Raw genomic sequence first — 20,690 nt, 5'->3', positions numbered from 1 at the left:
GGTGTAATTCAAGTGTTTCTCTTCGTTAGCCATTGCACCCCAGCATAGCAGTAGTCTTAGCAAAGCCTCTGATCACCGCTCCTTTAGGACTTCAATAGCTTAAAAAGGAAGGGCCTGATTTTGCCTTTGTTTTGCTTATTAGTGCACCCAACGTTTTGCTCCAGGAATGTCACTTAGTGTATCAAACTTTTTGAAGTGGGAGGACTTTGGTCCTCTTTTTCATAACTGTCATTGAGGAAATGCAGCTGGTTTCTTCATCCTAAGATTCACAGCTCTGTTAGAATGATACTTCAGCATTGGTCAGTCACTGGCAGGAGGGGAGTGTCCAGTCCCTGAAGTTCCCTTCAGTTTTTCCTGGCACATTAACCAGGCCCCCCTGATTTGAGAATTCCAGCCTGTTAAGTCTAAACATTTGAAATGCAATGTGTCTCATTCCCAGCTGTGTCCGAGGGCAGCATCTGATTTTAGGGGTGATTGTCCCCTCAATTCTGCTTCCCCTTTTGATGCATTTGCAGATGCTGGTTCTCCTACAGGCTTGACGGGGGGGGGAGGAGGAGGAAGAAGAGTGCTAGACTGAGAAAAGCCAGAGGCACAAAAGAAGGCCTGTCTCTCCAGCTGCCCCCTCCCTCCTCCTTACCAGTTGTCTTGTGGGGGGCTCTGCCAGCTCTGAGTAGAGGGCATTTTTTCCTCACAGCTCAGGTCCGGTGGAGTTGGCTCATCTCTTGCCTATGGAAGAAGAGGCAGGTGGGGGGATTGGAAAAGAACAGGCTCTGGGGCAAGCAGTCCCATCTCCATGAGGGGAGCGAAGCCAGAAGGGCAGTTGGAAGACCATGCTTGAGCTCCTACAGCCTGCACCGGCAGCCATGCCTCTGACTGTAGAGCTCAGCTACCTCATGGATGGAGGGCACAGGACACAGCACAGCTGCTACCAATTCCAGAAAGTGGTAAGGGGCCTTCAGACCCAGCTTCCTCCTGCTGCTGCCACCTCTAACACCCTTCTGCCCAAGGCAGTCAGGGGCTCAGCAATTCTAGGTGGTAAATTTTTATCTGAAAGATTAACCTCTCTTACTCTACAGGCCCTTCACAGGCAGCCAAGCCTAGGCTGGCATCTCACAATGAAAACTCAGCCCAAAAAACTAAATATGAACTATCGAAGTGCCCCTGCATGCTTTCACAAGCAGTGCTAACATGAGTGGACAGTATTTCACATATGGTTCTTCTCAACCTAAAAATCATGTGGCCTCTCCCTGAGGTAGGGAAAGGGGGGATTTAAATCTGTTTCAGGGAAACATATGGGACTTTGATTCTTGATCAGCTACTGTGACAAATCTGTGCATTGACAGCTGGAAACTGAACTTAAAGTATGGACTTTGCACCAGCCAGTAGAATAACTACCATGTTAAATAAAACCCCGAAAGGTTTTATTTAGGTAATATTAAATGTCCAAGCAAAAACGCCAAGTGTCTGGAGTGCGATGTGTTTAGCATGTTATGAATCTTCCTTTTTTTGATGATTCCCAACATGAAATGCTTCCTTTGGGCAACCAACTTATTCCAGTTTCGTGATGTCATAGAACATGACCTTCGAACCTCATTCTGCTCCTCACTGTACAATCCAGATTGGACACGGGGAGCTTTCTCAAACAAGACCTAGTATTGTACTTCTAATTCAGAAGGTAGGTGTAAATTCTGTAAGTAAATTAGAAATATTGTTCTTCGGTTAGGCATTCAAGTTCAGTCCTAATGAGCACCGACAGTCTCAGGGCAGAATAGTCATGTCTTCTGTACTGAGACTGCCTTCATCAAATTCTACATATTACGCATCCAGTCTTCTGCCAAAAAAAAGTAAATGACACTGGCTAAGTCTTCTCCAAGGGCCGATGTCCATGTCCTGCTTCCCACCCTAGAGGCGAACTGCTACGAAAATCCCATTGTAATGGATCTGTGGACCCTAGAGTCAAGTGGATCACTGAGATGAAAATTAACATTCAGGGACTTAAATTTTACTTAATGAGGACAAGCCCACCATGCTTTGCTTGAGGAAAAATAACAATTTCTCCAAAGTATATTTAACAATTTGAAGTATCCTGGCTGTGGAAGTGCTTAACAAGAGGGAACTTCAGGCATGGGGTATTCCCCTGCTGCCAGATCTGGTCCCCCAAGCTCCAGGCAGGCTGAAGTACCATTGTAAAAGATCTGTAGAGCTTGCTGCTTAAAGAAAGGAATTATTCAGGTAAGTGGGGAAAAGTTTTATTTCATATAAATTCAGGGTTATGGAGAGAATACAATACTTTTTGAATGACCATTCCCAGCACAATCTATATAAAAAGTGAGGGATTTATGTGCAATGCTAACAGTGGAAATGTTGAGGACAAGAGAAGAACAATTAAATGTCTCAACTTTTTATTGATCCTTTGCAGAAAGATAAAACTTATTTTAAAACAGCACTGTGGAACAAGTAGGTCCCCAAAATTTGATTGGCTACCTCACTGTTAAGTCTGCAAATGTTTACTAGGAATAATAAAAACAATCCTGGTATCACATTAGCCCTTTATCAATTGCTGAATATTTGTTTAGAGATGTTTAGCATAAATCAGACTTGATCTTCCACAGTACCAAATATTATGCATATTTTGTAGCTCAGTGTGTGCTGTGATTTACAGTATGCCAACTATTTTCAAGTCCTGTAAATAAATATTTACTGTACCTTAAGTTGTCAAATTTTGTTTGGTACAGGAAAACTTGTATAATCAACAGAAATTTAACTTTTCAAAACAACCTTTGTACATTAATACTTTTCATGAATTAGAGAGACTTTAAATTGAAAACTATGTCCATGATGAATCACACAGTAGTTTCTTTTTGAAATACTATTGTAGCTTTACTGCCTATTTATACAAACAAGGAAAGTGAATTTGCCCCCACCAAAAAGGAATGTTCTTTAAAATGCCAGAACAGACTTTCAAGGTAAACCTTACTCTCCCCCGTTACTTTTCTGAAAAATATAAGTGATCCAAATCCTTGTTAAATCTCCACTGCTTTAATAATGTTAGAGCATCACAACCAAAGTTACCTCGTCTGCTTAAAACAGGATTTAGGGGTTGCGTTACAATGTTTGAGCACCACAAGTCTCAGTAGGAACACTTTGTTCCTCAATAACTAGCAGAAAAAGAACTGATATCAGGTTGTTCAAAAGGGGTAGGGGAGTTGTCTTGGCAGTAGATAAATCATTCTTCAGTGCAATGAGGAAATCCTGTTTTGCCTAAATTTTCAGCAGATTCTCCTGAACAGCAAGCTCCCCTGCCAGCTACTGTATCTGCTGAATCCTTTTTCAGAGATGCTGGTTAGAGTACTGGAAGCCTCGTTTTACAGACATTTCCTTGTCAGCCAACTCTTACTCCTGTCTCTGTCCATTAGGGGGTGTCTTTCTTCTTGCAACTCTCCTGAATGAACAAGACCGTTTCATTTTACTTTAGAAAACTAGATTAAATAAAATCAGCTTGTTTAATATGAAAATATTAAAGCCAACCCTATGAGCTAGCAGTAGATCTATCAAGCTGAATTGTCATGCCCATAAGGGTATGTTATCTCTTGAATCTGCTTTTTCCTCAAGACCAGAAGCACTGGAAGTGGCTACATGGAACCAAGAATCTGGTCATCAGACTGGTGGTGCAGAGGGGCAATAATGGCAGCTTAAGGGACATACCCACAGTCTTTGGTGTTGGGGTAAAAGGGATCAGCCAGGAAGCAGCCCTGTGGCTCCAGCTTTCCTTAGCAGCTGTAACAGTCCCTTGGAGGCAGGAGCAGGTGGGCATTATTTACAATAGCCAAATAAGCCCCTGGTCTGTACACTTCTTAGAGAAAGGAATAGATGTAGCGGTAGTGGAAAGCCACTTCAAATCCCCACCCCACATTGGTCCTTTATCAAGGAAAGTTGGGCCTACTGATAGTACCATCCATTTCATAGAATCAAAGGGGAGGAGGAAGGAGAGAAAATGCGCTCACACTTCACTGATTTGTCTTGGTCCTAAGGTGGACTTTGAGTTGATGACAACATATCCAGGTATGATTCAACTGGCTGGAGACAGTTTGGTGTTATCTATAGGAACCTGGATTTCATTCCTAGCATCAACCCCCAAGGTACTAGATCTTAAAACACCAGAGGAAGGCAATTTTTATCTAGAAGTAACTGAATGACAAGCAGGCAGTACTATATATGGACTACAAATGGAATCCCATCCTGTTCTCTCGGTCCAATATAGTGGTAAGTCAAAAATAAGGATTTTCAGACTCCTCCCACTCACTCACTTAAACAGCATAGCATAAGACAACATGCATGTCATGAAGCTTACCCAGGTCGTCTTCCAGCTTTGCATCATTGCATGATGTTCACTGACTGCACTTTTCCAGCTGTCATACTCCTTTACCCATCCAGCCTGACCAGCACTATCTGAAAATTGTAAGTAATGAAACAAGCTATATGAATAGGCTGTGATTAAATAGATGAGTATCTGCCATTGACTTCAGGGGAAGCTTTGAAAAACATCTGAGTTATCAGTGGAGTTTGGAGAGAATGCTGGTGCTCTCTTGATCCCCAGAATCAATAGGCACCAGAGCACTTGGCTAGATTTTCAAAAGTGCTGAGAATACAACAGCTCCTATTGCCTTCAGGGAGAGCTGATGGGTACACTCCGCCCCTTTGAAAATCAAGCTCCTTATTTAGGTACCTACAGATGGATTTAGGAGCCTAATGTTAAGCACCTACTTTTGAAACCCTTCAGCAAGTGCTTATTCTGGAAATTTTAAGTGACTTCAGTAATATAAATGGCAGGGGGTTGAAGTAGCTACCAAACACAGTAAATCAGTACTGGAAATATAGAAAGCTGACAGCTGTATTCAATCAGGAAACTAAAAATCCAAGCTTGTCTAAATGAACATGTTTTATTGTTGTTTCGAAATTACCTGTCAGCAGACTGCCTGTTTTCATAACTCACCAGCTATCACATTAGTCAATATGGATATGCTATTTATTCCTTCCAGAAACAAATGCAGCCCTCATGGGAATAAGCCAGCCTTTTAAATATTGTGCACTAGGAATCCCTTCTACAATAACATATGAAGTGGACACTAAATTTACTTAGAAATTAGAGTGTTTTTTTAATAGTGACAGTCTTCAAGCATGTATATGGTCTTTATAGGTGAGCTAATTTTAAAGCTGTCCTCCCTGCATCAGGGCCAGGATGAGCAGTGCATACCCACTGCAAGAGCCTACCTTTTCCTTCCACTGTGATGAGCACTTTTGATGTTTTATTTCCAGCTTTTGAGAGGACTGAACAATGGTATTCTGAGTTTTCTGCTACAGCATCTTTCACCCAGCTTAGAATATGCACTCTGCCATCAGCCAACGCATGAGATTGCTCACTGACACACACTTCCACTTTCTGTCCATTCTTCTTCCAGACAAAACGTGCATCACTGGGACCTGTGAAAATGTTAGTTTAATTACTGAAGAAACCACTTGTAAGAAATTAAAAATGAAGAGAGTGTCAAATGTAGATTAAAGTGTGATGAAACATTAACATGAAACCCTGAAATTGTGGTGATTAGACAGCACCAGATTCTGGATTTTAGAATATAAATAGCTGAAGATAAGAACTGTTCTGAGGGCTCTGTTTGTTCCTATGGTTCTTGAGTGCAGTGTGGTCAGAAGACTGGGGACAAAGAGCCAGTGTTGATGATCAGGTAAGAATAAAAGCTTAGCACTCCAACAGAAGAGATTCTCAGGGAATTGTTAAGTGGGAAAGAAATGCCGGGATTCTGACATTCTCAAAAGTAGAAGCCACCCCTGGAAGTAGTAACATGATTATAGACTGGACAGTGAGGGAACCTAGGTAATCCCATGTGCAAGAGGTGCAGCATTCGTTTTCTTGAAAAGAAGACCAATACCAAGTACAAGCCAGTAGCAGAAAAAAGGCCAGAAACTCAGAGCAGTTGAAGATATTAGGTGTAATGGAAGCAAAATCAGATGAAACAGAAGAGACATCACAAGTGTCAGCAGGGTAGTCAGATAAAGGAGGTGAAAGAACTTGGCATCTTAGGGTAAGAGGAGCAGAGGGCAAATAGCTATCTAGCCTTTTTGCCTAATCCGTGAGGAACAGAATGCAACCAAGCCAAAGATTGACATTGTTTTCTTGGGATAAAGTAAAATGGGGGCTATCAAAGACAAACAAATGCAATTCTGCTTGGTGTGTACAGTTAGGAATTTAGCTGAGGCAGATATTGCCCAGATAAAGAAAACAGGGATGTATGCTGTCTTCGGCTTTCCATATCTAACAACTTTAAAAAAAAAAAAAATCCATTACCATTCTGAAGGCAAGTCCTGATGTGCCCATGTGACCTATAATCAAACACCCTTATTGAAGAATAGAGGAGGGAAGATAGCAGTGAGGCAGGTGGTCTTAGGCTTCTTTTTGTTGACAACGAAGGGAGGAGACACCATATTAGAGAGACTTACCTACATTGCAAGGGGTGGATTCACTAACCATTACTATGAACTGTATAATGAGTTGATTTGGATTAGTGATTCTCACATAAGAGGGACACTGACCTAGGTTCAAACAGGCAGACCTTATTAGGTAGGCTTTGCATGGAAAATGGGGAACTTTCACATTAGTGTTCTACCACCACACCCAATGCAGTAGGCATTGTACACATATCAAAAAACCTTCGTCCTTAGCTCGGGTTTCAGCAGACAAAGTGGAGTGGTTTGGAAGTTAAAGGAATAAGAAAAGCTTCCTGTTTGTTAAAATACCTTACACAAATGCAAAGAAACAACAAAGTGGTAGTGAATGATGGAGATTATGATCTAATTAAACCTTGATAGGACCATTCTGTAAGAGCAAGATAAAAGGGAAGAGATAGGAGATTGGCACAATATACTTAATAGTACTTAGATACCAGCTGACAATCAAGATGGGAGAGATTAAATTATTTGGGAAAAATATATAATGAACTGAAAATACCTAACCCTCAACATCTGCAACAGCCCAGGTGTGCAAGAAGACAAGGGAAATGAAAGTTTGCTGGACTATTTGCAGGATACTGGTATTTTAGCTTCCCCAGTATCTGTACAGTAAACTATACTCAAAAAACGACAAGGTCAGGATTAAAAAAAACAAAGGCCACACCAATTCTGCGATTTAGACTGATAATTAAAAGGACTCTTGTGGGACTAATGCCCAGAAGAAACTTGAATTCAGTATAGTAGTGAATCGGGCAAGGATAGAGATTTTCTTGCTATTCTTTCTACTGCTCCCAAATGTGTCATCAAAGTCCAAGGATATTTTAATTTCAGGAAATCAAATCTTGGAATTAAAAATTTAGATCCTGATTCTTCAATGCCTTACGTAGTTTCCTACTGACTTTTCTAGGCGAGCAGAGTGTTTTATTGGCTTAGGTGCCATGCATACCTCTGGCATTGTATTGATAGTAATGTTGCAAGGGACTGCATTCTTCTTGCAAATAAAGAGTAACAAGTTAATGTAGCTTTTACTATCCCTGGAAATGGAGAAGTGAGAAATGATCCACCACAAATATGGAAGATCAGTTTAAAAAGAAAAAGTTGATTCGAACTAAAAGGTTAGAAGACATAAAATGGACTTTTGCAAATGTCAAGATAAAAAACGCTTGGAGAGAGAAAGTTCATTGATACAGTGGAAGGGATAAATTTAGTAATGACTTCAACAGCTGAGGAAATTAGTTGCTTTTCCAAAATTTCTTAGAGAAATTGAAATTTGACCAATTGAAAGTCTAGAAATACTTGTTAAAAAGAGCAAGCTAGAGAATACTGTGGAAGTTTGAACAGAGAACAGCTACTAGGTAATTGGTTTACTAGTATAACACACTTCATTTTATGACATGTCCCATAAGAATTCATGTGACCTTATCTAATCTTATCTTCCCACTCAGTTGGCATCGTATCATATATATTACTGATCAACTAAATTTAACTATTTGTTGCTTTTAGCAGTGACCTAACCCAGAAGGGGGAAAAGAGATACTAAGCTATACTAAGCTAGTAATTTGCCTGGTTCACTATTCAAGCTTTTCAACAGTTGCAATATGCATTTTCTTTTAAAGGAGCTAGTGTAAAACTATTCCGTGTACTCAAGTACCACAAAGAGTAAGAATGCAGTGTATGACAAGCCATCCTAGATAATACTAACTCTTCTCAAGACCTTGCAAATATACCAGTGTCTGGATAAGTATATATATTTCCATGCAAAGGTAATTGTACAGCAGAATATCAAGATGACTGGCACTAGAAACAACATAAAGATGAAGCAACTTATTCCCTTTCCCTCAAAATCCTAATTCTATTCAAAATACAGATCTTTCACTCATCCTCCTGCTGTTTGGAAGAGAGGGTCCCGTGATTAGGCCCTTGCTTGGGACTTGGGCTATCGAGGTTCAGTTCCCTGCTTTATCAGACTTCCTGTGTGACTCTGGACAAGTCCCCTCTCTCTGTGTCTCTGTTCCTGATCTGTAAAATGGCTAAGATACTTCACTATCTCACAAGGTTTTTGTGAGCATAAATACGTTAAAGATTGGCAGGTGCCCAGACACCACATAAGCATTTAAGAGTGTCATTTTCAAACAAATGGATTCATAGTAGCTCAGCTACTAACTTTACCAAGTTTGATTTGAGCTACTTACTATCTTGACCTTCTAGAATGTCCCCTTTCCTACAGTAGTGGGCGGGCCATATCATGAAACAGCATGGTTAATGCAGAAGACCATTTCCTGCAAGCTTATTTTCAATTAATTAGAAATGCAAGTCAGTGTGATTTCATGCTATTTCCCATTTATACTGAAGTGCCAAAAGAGTTGCCAAGCGCCTGATCTGTTTTCATTACCAAAACAATCTCGGTTCTTAAAAATCATAATGGTCTTGGAAAGGCTTCAGACGCTTTAAAAAAGCTGTAGTTTCCAAAAACAAACAAACTTGGGTTTGGCAATCCCTTTAGAAACTTCCTTGTTCTGGTTATCTCACAAGGAGTGTGATCCTGGGTCATCACTCTGGGGAGTCACTGAACAAGTGACTACTTTGCTGTCTTCCCACAAACATATGCATAGTCAACAGTACTGGGATTTCCCACACACACTGCAAGATTTTTGCACATCAGACTTTTACAACAACCAACCAGGATGCAAACAACATGTTTGTGCCCTTTTTGGTCTGCTTGGGAAAGAAAGCTTTACTGGCCTTTCTGCACATTTCACGGTAGTTCAGTCCTGATTCTCTAATCTAATCACATCTTCCACTGTGGTACTTAGTTTCATTTGCTCAGCTTCCCAGAAGCATGCAACAGGTTAAAAAAAAAAAAAAAAAAACAATTGCTAGGAAACACCTTGATCTCCCCAATCTTCTGGGTTACATTAAGTACTATATTATGATTTGCATAAATCTTGATTCAAACACCTATTATGTGTAACTCAGCTTTAACTCTCCAGAATCCTCTGAGATACGTTGTTTCTGTAAGTGATATTTAATAGATTCAATGAAAGAATGTCTGCTAAAGTTTCTTGCAGAGATGTGCTGGTGAATCCAATACAAAGGACTGTGCTTCTTTTTAAATTAGGTGATGATACCAGACGATAGAAGTATTGATACTGCTGAGAAATAGTTGGCAATCAGGTGTCATAACTAGAAAATTTATAGTTTCCTTTGTATTTATGAAGTGGGTAGAACACAGATTGAATACAAGAGAATTGCTCACTGAGTGACCATAGAATTTCATATCTTGGGGTCTTCAAACATATTTAAATACTTACATTCAGTTGTTATCCTCTCTTTGTGAGTGCTTGAGAGATTTAAAAAAAGGATTATAAAATGAAAGAAAAGGATCAAATTAATGCATAATAATAGGAGTGCAATATACATCAGAAGCCATTCTGCACATGTAACCATCAATATAGTAAAACCAACCTTAGGAAATGGACTTTTCAGGGGTGTCATCTCAAAGCCACTGTTTCAAGCAAAGTCACTAGTTACAGAAAGCAATCAACACTTGGACAACTATTTGGAGATTTACTTGAAAGGAGTAAAATTAATGGTCTGTCATATATTCACATAAAAAAGCCCCACGCACCACTCTCCCAACAAGCACTGATCTTGAGACTGAACTATTCTTTTCCTCTGGAAAGCTCCTCCCGGTCAGTATGGAGTGATTGTCTGGGTAGTGAAAAGAAGCTTGCATTACCTGTGTTATGCTTGTGTGCATATATACAAGGCTTCATTTTCCAGAGCTGCCACCCTAGTACATTTCACACAAAGCCAACATTTTTAGACTTAACACCTTTGAAAATCAGAAACTTAAAGTTCCCCCAGCTCCAGTTCACATCAATGGGAGCTGCAGAACCTCATCACCTCCAATTTGGGTCACTTTTTAGGTGCCTAATTAGGGATTTAGGTGCCTAACTTTAGTCACTGAAATTTGAAATGTTCTGAATTCCCTTAAAAATTACAATTTTAAAAAGCAAAGTAAAAAACTCTCCAATGTATGAAGAATACAGCTGCAGATGTTCTACTGGCAACATGCAAGAACACTTAGAATACTAAAATTCTACTACCAATTTACTGATTATTAAAGGGTTCACTGTATACAAACCTAATCCTGAAACAGAGTGCAGACTGCTTCCAAAAAACCTCTGAGATACTAATTTAAACAGCTCATTGGAGTGAGCTGTTTCCTTGACACGAGAAGCAGTAGTACGAGAAAGAAAGATTGCCTCAAGGAGAATATTGGAAAATCCTGGGTCCTGTGGCCAAAAGGCTTCCACGCCTTGCAAAAGAGGGGAAGAAAGTGAGCGTCCACCACTTAATGAGCCACTTAAAGATGCATTATGCAGAACACAAGAAATGCTGTCACACTGCCACTACACAATTTAATGTAGTATTTTTCCAGAATCATGCTATTCCTGGAGCTAAAATGAAGAAGCTTAGATCAGGTCTCCCTGAAGGTCACTCTAAGATTATCAAGGATGGAAATTAAATAGTAAAGGAATGTGACTAGTAATCAGGTAAAAGCAAAGAGTGAGCTGCTAGCAAGAATAAACAGCTTAGAGTTGTACTTAGCTAATCTCTAAAAGTCACCAGTGAATTGATATCCAATGAACTTTAGTGATTAATCAGCAATGGCTGCAAGGGAATCAGAGAACCTTCATCTCAGAATAGAAGGGCTTTTGTACTAGCCTAATGAAAATTTACTCTGGCATTTCAGGTGTGTGCTAAAGCAGGATAACAAGAAGGACTCTTTGTAGTGATGGTTGGAATGATGAGAGAAAGGCACTATAAAGAGAGCCAATAGAAAAGGGTGTCATTAATGAATGGTGTACAGGTATGGAAGAACAGAAAATATATAGAGATAGAAGATGTGGCTGGCAGCCATGGAGCTGGTTCAGAAAAGCCATACAGGAACAGTGACATTTCTTAATCTCAAAAATGAGAGACATCTGGAGTAACAGCTGGTCTACAGGTTTGGTTTGAACTGAACATACTGTACTGCAATAAAAAAAATTAAAACATCAGAACCATTTAGGAATCCCTCAGCCAAAACTAGGATTAGGTTTTAACAAACTGTATAATCTGGTTGCAGAAAAAATGATCAGGAGCCACAGGACAGAAAAGTGAAAGGCAAGATTAGTCTTTTCAAAGCAGTGAACAGAAAAAGAGAGAGCATGCCTCAGGTGGAGCAATTCCTGTTACATTAGAAAGGCAACTACCAATACTATACTTTGAACAGCGGGCGAATGAAAACTGGGTGTTAGGCTGAGTGATTCTCTATTTGGAAACTGTAAGGGCTAGATGAGAAGCAGAACTCTTGAGGGCTTGACTAAATTACCCACTGGATCGATAGGCAGCGATCAATCTAGCAGGGGTCAATTTATCACGCCTAGTCTAGATGTGAGAAATCAACTGCTGAGCGCTCTCCCATCGACTCCAGTACTCCACCAGGGCGAGAGGCGCGGGTGGAGTCGACGGGAGAACGTTAGCCGTCGACTTACCACAATGAAGACACCGCAGTGAGTAGATCTAAGTACACTGACTTCAGCTACGTTATTCACGTAGCTGAAGTTGCATAACTTAGATCAATTCCCCCCCTAGCGTAGACCAGGCCTGAGTGAGTCACAGGCTAGCTGATAATGAACTGACACAACTGAAGCAGACATAAGAGCTGTGACTCAGCAAACCCCTGTGAACAAGAAGTAAGAAAACAGGGCACTTGCAGAGGGAAAGGAAGTTTCTTGACATGAACAGATTGCAACAAGTCCAGAGATATGACCTAAAGTGTGGTCTGCTGTTGCGCTTTCCAGATAATGACAAGGAAGATGTTTGTATGGAGGTACCAGCTCCTTACCCTTGTAGAAGAGAAAGTGGATTAGCTTCAATAGAAGCTAAAGTCACAAAGAGAAACATGGGAAAACAGATCTCTCCAACTCCTGGACAGAGGGTTCATTATGTATCATAAAATACTGTTTGTTTCAATTAGCAGCCAATTCATATCTAAAGAACACAACCTGCTGCTTGCACAAAACTGGATTGTTTGTTAAATTACTGCTAAATTTACAGAATAGCTACACTGAAAATGTGTTGATGTCAGCCTTATGGAAAAGATTAAATAGATTGCACATGAGATGCTGCACGTACAAACTAAAACAATAGAATGTCTCTTGTGGGGAAAAATATCCAGTCACCACTGCACAATACACATGTATGAATGTAAGACCAAGCATCTACCCTGAAGACGGTAAAAAATGCAAAGAGAACAAACCAGAGGACCGCTGACCTGTCTACAAGGCTGGAAAAGTCAGTCCACTTACAACCTATTGCTTCCAGTGTGTCAATAGTATGAGTTTAGGTATCAGCTAGGTGGGTCCAAGAAGGGTCTCACAAAAGGAACTCTACATAGTTGCCTGTAAAAGATAATACATGTTAGAAAGCTGAACACTAGGGATTAGTGGGATTACTTAGTTTCCAGATTATGGGTTTTCTAATTTAAAGTATTCTAACAGGTTGGTAGCCTCTTGCATCTAGTAGCAGGGATAAGATGTTCATTTCTTAGTTTAGAGGTAAGGCAAAATAAAGTTCAGCTTCCCAGACTGTTTACGGAGGGCATCTACATAGCCACTCTCTGGGGGCACTGGGGAAGAAAAGCATGTACCAAAAAACCCTAACTGCGGTGCTCTAAAGTGAACAAGGGAATACGTCCCATCATTTTACCTTCATCTTTTGGAGGAGAGGGGATATGGTGTGAAGAAGGCTAGAGAAGGGCAGAAATTAAGTTTGATCCTTGGGGGGGGGGGGGGAGAGGTACATAAAACCTATATACAGCAGGTGAGTGATTTCAGCAGGAACAGTAAAAGTTAATGGGATTTACTCAGGCTCCAGATAATGGAAATATCAGCAGTCTGAAAGGTAAGGATTTTTCATTAAAAGAGCTGATCCTAGCTGGAGGCAGAAAATTAGGTCCTCATTCGTGTTCATGACCCAACACTAAGCAAGGACACCTAATCACCCCTTCTAAGAGAGAGAACATGGAAGCTGGCAAAACATATTCTGTTTATAGTCCTCAAATGTTCTTAATATAATGCCTCATTGCTGCAACATGGGTCCACGCATATCACTGATCAGTAATGCATTTTACAATCTAGGACTGTGAAATCCAAATTCTTACTGGTGCCAAGGGCTTAGCAGTAAATCTTGGCTTGCTAGTCTGGTCTAAGGCACTACAGAACCTATGAGATACATGTTAGGCATGGGGGAGGAGATCAAAGAATGGTTTAAGAACTTTATCTGTATTACAAAAGAAGAGAGAGGCTAAGATATGAAGTCTAGTAAAACCAATCTCCCAATATTCAGAAAAAGCTATCTACAAAGAACCCCTCTCTCTTCTGAGAGTCTTGGAGTCCACTGCAAGAATCTACACACCATATCTGGGTCAAAAACATACCACAAGGTAACTCAGAGTGCAAACTTTACAAGCTAAATTCAGTATATCTGGATGCTTATGTCTTATCCTTTGTCACAGTGTAAGTTTACCACAGCTGATTTTGTAAACAATTTGTTCTTGTGTCTTGCATAGTATGCCAGCTCAAAATATCACTTCCTCCCCCACTTGGAATCCCTTATGAGAGAGACTGAATCACTGATTTTAAATAACATGTGTGAGTGCACTAGGTTGGCAGTGGGAACACTGGTATTTTAATAACCAGATCAACTTGTGTAACTGAGACAAAGGCTATGGCTACACTACAGTTTAAGTCGACATAAATTGTGTCACTCATGGGTGTGAATTAGCCACCCTCCTGAGCAACACAGCATGCCAACTGAAGCACCGGTGCGGACAGTGTTAAGTTGGCAAGAGAGCTTCTCCCGCCAACATAGCTACCGTCTCTCACGGGGGCTGGAGTAATTAAGCCAACGGGAGAGCTCTCTCCTGTCAGCTTAGAGCGGCTACACTAGAGACCTTACATCTTACCGATCCTAAGTACTTCACTAATCATTATGTAATGCACTAAGCAGCAAAGTGGTAGGTTCATACAGGTATCCAATGGTAAGTTTTCTACCCAAGTTAGAAGGTACACATCATCGGCTGTATATTTGAGTCTCAGGAGATTATTCACTTTCTATAATAGGAACTCAACAGGGTACATTGCCAAAAGACAGTAGAGATCTCCTTATTAATGTAACACATAGATACCACTCTAAAATTAATTTTAAAAATGTACTTCAGATCTTTGAAGTGTGATCAATAATGCAGTGATAAAATCCCACTGCAAAGAATCAGATTTCACATTGTCTTGATCTTAACTTCCTTGTTATTATTAGTTACAAAAACCCACCAGACTGATGTACCAACTTAAATCATCCAATTTCTTAACAATGAAGGTGCATAAAATTTATAAACAAAATTCACTGATACTTTGTCGAAAACTAAAATAAAAAATACCACTACTGTTTGTAAGGTGCATTTGAAAACATTACATACATGCTAAGAATAACTATTATAACTACAACACCAGTTCTAGCTTGAGAAAAAAACCTCTCTTGAATTTTTAAGGGGAAGATGTTTTTTATAGCATTGCCATTTTCACTATGCTGGTTAAGGTAGTAGTTTGGAACATATGAATGGTATACTAGAACAATGTAATCTACTGCTGTACCTAATGATTCAGTAGAAGGGGAAAATCTCATTGATCCTAGTCAATTGCACAATATTATACTATGGGGGAATTCATTTCTCTCTGATCTCAGCTGCTGATTTATAATTAGGGCCCTACCAAATTCACAGCCATGAAAAATGCGTCACTGACCATGAAACCTCGTCCCCCACCCGTGAAATCTGGTCTTTTGTGTGCTTTTACCCTATACTATACAGATTTCATGGGAGAGACACGTGTTTCTTAAATTGGGGCTCCTGACCCAAAAGGGAGTTGCAGGGGGGTTGAAAGGTTATTTTAGGGGGTCGCGGTATTGCCACCTTACTTCTGTGCTGCCTTCAGAGCTGGGTGGCCGGGGAGCGGCGGCTGTTGGCCAGGTGCCCAGCTTTGAAGGCAGCGCCCCGCCAGCAGCAGTGCACAAGTAAGGGTGGGAATACCACACCCTGCCTCCCTTACTTCTGCGCTGCTGCTTTCAGAGCTGGGCAGCCAGAGAGCGGCAGCTGTTGACTGAGGGCTCAGCACAGCAGGCGGCAGCGCAGAAGTAAGGGTGACAATACCATACCCAGCCATCCCTACTTCTGCGCTGCTGCTGGCAGCTGCTCTACCTTCAGAGCTGGGCTCCCGGCCAGCAGCCGCCACTCTCCAGCCGCCCAGCTGCCAGCAGCAGCGCAGAAGTAAGGGTAGCAGTACCGCAACCCCCTCCCCCACAACTCCTTTTTGGGTCAGGGCCCCTACAGTTATAACACCGTGAAATTTCACATTTAAATAGCTGAAATCATGAAATTTACAATTTTTAAAATTCTGTGACTGTGAAATTGACCGAAATGGACCATGAATTTGGTAGGGCCCTATTTATGTCCCAAAGGGGGATGATATAACCCTTGTAATTCTTACCCTGTTGATTCAGAGTTTATACAATTTAGGCCTAACATGCTCCAGGCTAAATTTGTAAACAACCGTCTAGGGGCTGGAGGATGGTACAGACTTTTAAGGAAAACATTCACTTAAAATGAACCAACAATGATAATTGTCCCCATTGCAGTTTTTTCTTTTAGGGTTCCAGGTTATACTGCATTCAGTTTTGTCTTCAAATGTGTCAATGTATTAGCAACTGTCAGTCTAACAAGGGAGCTGTTTTCAGTTTGTTCCGATCTACCATTATCACCAAGAATTTAAAAACATTACATTACTTTCAAAGGTTTCTGTGAAGATGCTGTTAACTGATTTTTTTCCAGAAAGGGGGAGGGAAAAAGAGGTGTGGAATAATATTGGCACTTAGAATTGTTTTGCATACAAGATAGGTGTGATCGGTCAAAGCAGGGTCACTGGTCTCTGAAACAGGAAGTGCTCAGTTAACATTATAATGAGTCAATAACAACTGTAGGCTCTCAATGAATTTGAGACATAAACCAACAAAAGCAAAGACATTCTTAGTCTAGTTTAACAGGACTACATGCTTTTGATGCAAGTCTGTCTTCAGTATGAATTTAGTTGGTTGTGTAAGCTTGAGTGACCAGCTTTCAGGCCTTGTCTGTTAATATGTAATAGGGACAGTATTTTTCAGCCTTGCAGGTTACCTTTGATACTAAAAACAAAAAAGAAATAAGGGGACACAGATGTATATGTAAGACATAAAGATATCTCAGTAAAGATCAAGCTCCATCAGATTACTATATCCACAGAGGCTGATATTAAATAGTCCTGGGCAGTCAGCTTCAGATTAGAAACAAAAGGTTTAGGGACAACCTAATACAAGAGAGAGGATATAAAACTGGTTAGCAAGTTCAAATTTAGCATCCCCGCATGAAGATAAAGATAAACCAAGCATGGATTAATAATGACTGTGCAGATTTAAGTCAAGGGTATGGGCTGTAGCAAAGAAAAAGCACTACATTATTTTATACTCAAAATTAATTTACTGTCCATAAAAATGTTACAGTAAAACCTCAGCGTTATGAACTGCTCTGGAATGGAGGTTGTTCGTAACTCTGAAATATTCATAACTCTGAACAAAATGTTATAGTTGTTCTTTTAAACATTTACAACTGAACATTGACAATACAGCTTTGAAACTTTACTATGCAGAAGCAAAATTCTGCTTTTAACCTTCTTAATTTAAATGAAACAAGCACAGAAACAATTTCCTTACCTTATCAAATCTGTTTTTTAAACTTTCCCTTTATATTTAATAGTTTACATTTAAACACTGTGCTGTACTGTATGAGCCTTTTTTATTTGTCTCTGCTGCTGCTTGATTGCGTACTTCCAGTTCCAAATGAGCTGTGTGGTTGACCAGTCAGTTTGTAACTCTGGTGTTTGTGACACTGAGGTTCTACTGTACAGATAAAACATTTTAGGAAGTATTCAAATACTTTTTTTCTAAGGGATTGGATGACTCTAGAAGACATGAGGCTTTTCACCTCTAAGTTATAAATTTGATTTAGGAACAGCTTGTTTATGAGCCATCTGACGGCTGGTCAGTATTCTCAAACTCTGATCTATGAACCACTACTATTGACCTTTCAACTGGTCCACAGAAGTAATAATTAAAAACCATGTACTGATGGGAGGTAAACTCCAGGAATAGCCACTCTCAGAGAAGGAGAAAGCTTGTGCGGAGGTGTATATTGTTTTATTCTTTTGGATTATCCATAAAGCCAAACCTCAGGCATTTGTCTGAACACTAGCTCGGACGTGGCCTGTTGAGGACATGATAGACATGCATTCTCTCTAGAGTTATGGGTAACACAATCTGAAGTATTCTCAAAATAACTGTGAGGCTTGTAGGGTAACGTCTACACAGACTGAGGCAACGAGCCTCCTGGCCCAGAGCAATGGACTTGGGCTAGTGGGACTCATACTAGTGCTCTAAAAATAGCTGCCTAGACAGCTCTCTGAAGTTGCAGGCGGGGCTGGAGCTGAGCCTTTGCAGCCCAGGGATAGGGGTGGGCTTCAGAACCCGAACTCCAGCCTGAGCCACAACTTCAAAGTGCTGTCTACGCAACTGTCGACCTTGGCTGGGAGACTCACTGCCGCGGCCTGTGGACACGTACCCTAATGCAGAAGTTTAAAACAAGAAGCGTAGAAATGTTTGCAATGGTAATTCAGTGGAAGCAATATTTGTCCTGAGAAGTGAGAAAGAATAGCCTTCAGAAGTCATTTGTGATTTTAAAGAATTATGGGTCTTTTTTCCCAGTAATATTACAGTTGAGGTTTAAGGGAGGACGGGGGACTATTTGTTTGCGCCATATTTTGATAAAGTGACACTCACATGGTGATGTGCCCAATCAGGGCAAAGTAATTAAAGGGCTTTTTACCTATTAAGGTATAAATAGCTCCTTTAAAATCTGCTTCTGAACTTAGGGAGCATTTATTGTCATTCACATGGGGTTGTCACTCAGGCTGGAGAGTTGGGAAAAAATAGTAATGGAAAACCTTCAACTTCAGAGAAAAACATCTAGGGAAGGCAGTTAGAGTCCCCAAAACAATGAAAAGCAATACTATCTGAACCTGAAAGCCAACACCACAAGGTTTCTCCCCATTACCGCTAGACCACTTAAACCTTCATTGACTCTGACCTGTTTTTATTCTTTTAGTAAAATGAGAACAAACATAATATATAACTGTAATCACCATTAACAAAAGGAGCTGTATAGCTAGCTATCTGTACCCTCTAGTAGCTCAACCCCATACAGAGATTAATGAGTCTGCTACTGCCTGTGAGCTAATGAGCCTGATCCCTTAGCTCAAGAAATACAGCCTCATGATTTTACATTCAGCAGTGTCCTGGGTCAGTCCTCACAAACAACCAAGTATTACAGAAGGAAAACTTACAAAAGAGTGTCCTTCCAATCCCATTTCTTAACCTCATTAAAACTTCCACTAATGCTAGCCACCAAGCTCTGGGAGGCTCCTGATAAATGTTGGCTTCCCAGATATGATGTCCAAAATCAAGAGAGAACTCTCTTACGGCATGATTATATGAGTCTGTTCAGAGAGAACATTAGCTGATTCTTCCTGCCATTACAAATAATGTTAAATGTGGAACACATCACTCCATTGCTCTCTGGACTTTCTCCAGAAATGTTCAATGAAGCTGTGAAGTAAAGATTAAATTCCATTAAGGTAAATTATAACTACCTCGAGCGGGTAGACAAACTATAACCAGAAAACTCCCATTAACAAACAACAAACTTCATCAGTGTCCATAGTGTTCCTGCTTGTTTTTTAAACATCTATTTTAGTCAGCTCATGCTCGAGTGATGGGATAGAGTAATATATTTATCTTTATATTCACCCTCCCTTGGTGACTGTTCCTAATGATAAAGGATTAAAATGGGGAAAATTGGCAGATCACTGTTACACCATCGATGACATACTACATTTTAACAAATAAATACTTATCATTTCTCCAAACTTAGGCCATAATCTTGCAATTGCAAGTGCAGATCTTAGCATCTCTATGAAGTCCTACTGACTACAACAGAACTCTGGAGCTGTGCATGTTGGCAGATCCTGATGCAGGCATAAGTGGCAGTTAAATGACAAATAACCCCTTCAATAGGTTGCACATCTCTGGGGCTGGTGTTTGCCTGGAGCAGCCTGCCATGACACACCACTGAATATTGTGGAAAAGTTAATCATTTTGTGGTAGAGTGAGTGAGTGAGTGTGTGTGGGAAGGGGGGGCTCAACCAGTGAAGGAGAAGGAACTATAATTGTCTCACCTATGAACTTACTTTACTATTTTTAAACAAAATTCTCTGTTGGTAATAGCCAAAACCCTTGTGTCCTAGACCTGAATTCTTCACCAGAAACCCCAGAATCATGTGGCACTCTGCCCCCTCCAGCCGATTCCCCCTAACAGGAGTATAGCATTCTTTTTGTTATTAAATTCAATTTATTTTAGTATGCGCCAAAGATTGTTTACAACATGCTGCAAATTTCTAAATCCACAGAGAGTTGTTGCATTATAGAGATTATCAGGGGAAGCTGGAGATTTGGCAGGTGGGTGACCAACTGTTTGGTCTTCTAGGACCCTGGATAACATAGGAGATTTTGTTCTTTTGTAACCAGCAGGCAGTTTAGGCTTTTGGTAATGGGAAGAATTGCATCCTTTTGGACAGCAGAGGTGACTTTAATTTTGGGGTAGGAAGATAGGAATTCTTTCCTCACCTCAGCAAAATTTGACAACTAGCTCTCGCCCCTGTACCCATGCTGCTGCTAAAATGTTCAGCCGTGACCTCGTGAGCAATGTTTCCATTTAAGGTATATTATAATAAGTCTTCAGTGTCAATAGGACCTTGAGATGAGTGGGAGAAGTTCATACCTTTTAGAACTATTGCTTCAAGGTGTTTGCAGACTTGGACAGACATCATTTACATTAAATTCACATTCAACTGTTTTCTTCCCAACTTAATTTTTTAAAAATAAAGCATAGATTCTGGAGTGCAGTTATGTGGTAGTTTATG

General features: G+C 40.4%; 1 protein-coding gene across 5 annotated transcripts in view; it reads right to left on the bottom strand.

Moving 5' to 3' along the window:
* Positions 1-3,406: 3,406 nt before the first annotated feature.
* The window catches only part of SEMA4D (semaphorin 4D), a 149,763-nt gene continuing 132,479 nt past the window's right edge, over positions 3,407-20,690 (bottom strand). For 2 of the 5 annotated variants that reach the window (XM_043547628.1, XM_043547630.1), the window contains 2 exons: positions 5,272-5,481; positions 3,407-4,449 (listed from right to left, as the gene is read on the bottom strand). In XM_043547628.1, coding sequence (XP_043403563.1) covers positions 4,304-4,449; positions 5,272-5,481 — 356 coding nt within the window. In that variant the 3' untranslated portion in view covers positions 3,407-4,303. Of the gene's footprint in view, positions 4,450-5,271; positions 5,482-8,779; positions 9,863-20,690 lie in introns of those variants that run through there. The other 3 variants (XM_043547629.1, XM_043547631.1, XM_043547632.1) reach the window with 3 other exon arrangements.

The sequence above is a fragment of the Chelonia mydas genome, chromosome 5 (assembly GCF_015237465.2).
Source record: "Chelonia mydas isolate rCheMyd1 chromosome 5, rCheMyd1.pri.v2, whole genome shotgun sequence".
Classification (NCBI taxonomy): domain Eukaryota; kingdom Metazoa; phylum Chordata; order Testudines; family Cheloniidae; genus Chelonia; species Chelonia mydas.
The sequence above is the reverse complement of the archived record's forward strand: the minus strand, read 5'-3'. Positions and strand labels throughout refer to the sequence as shown.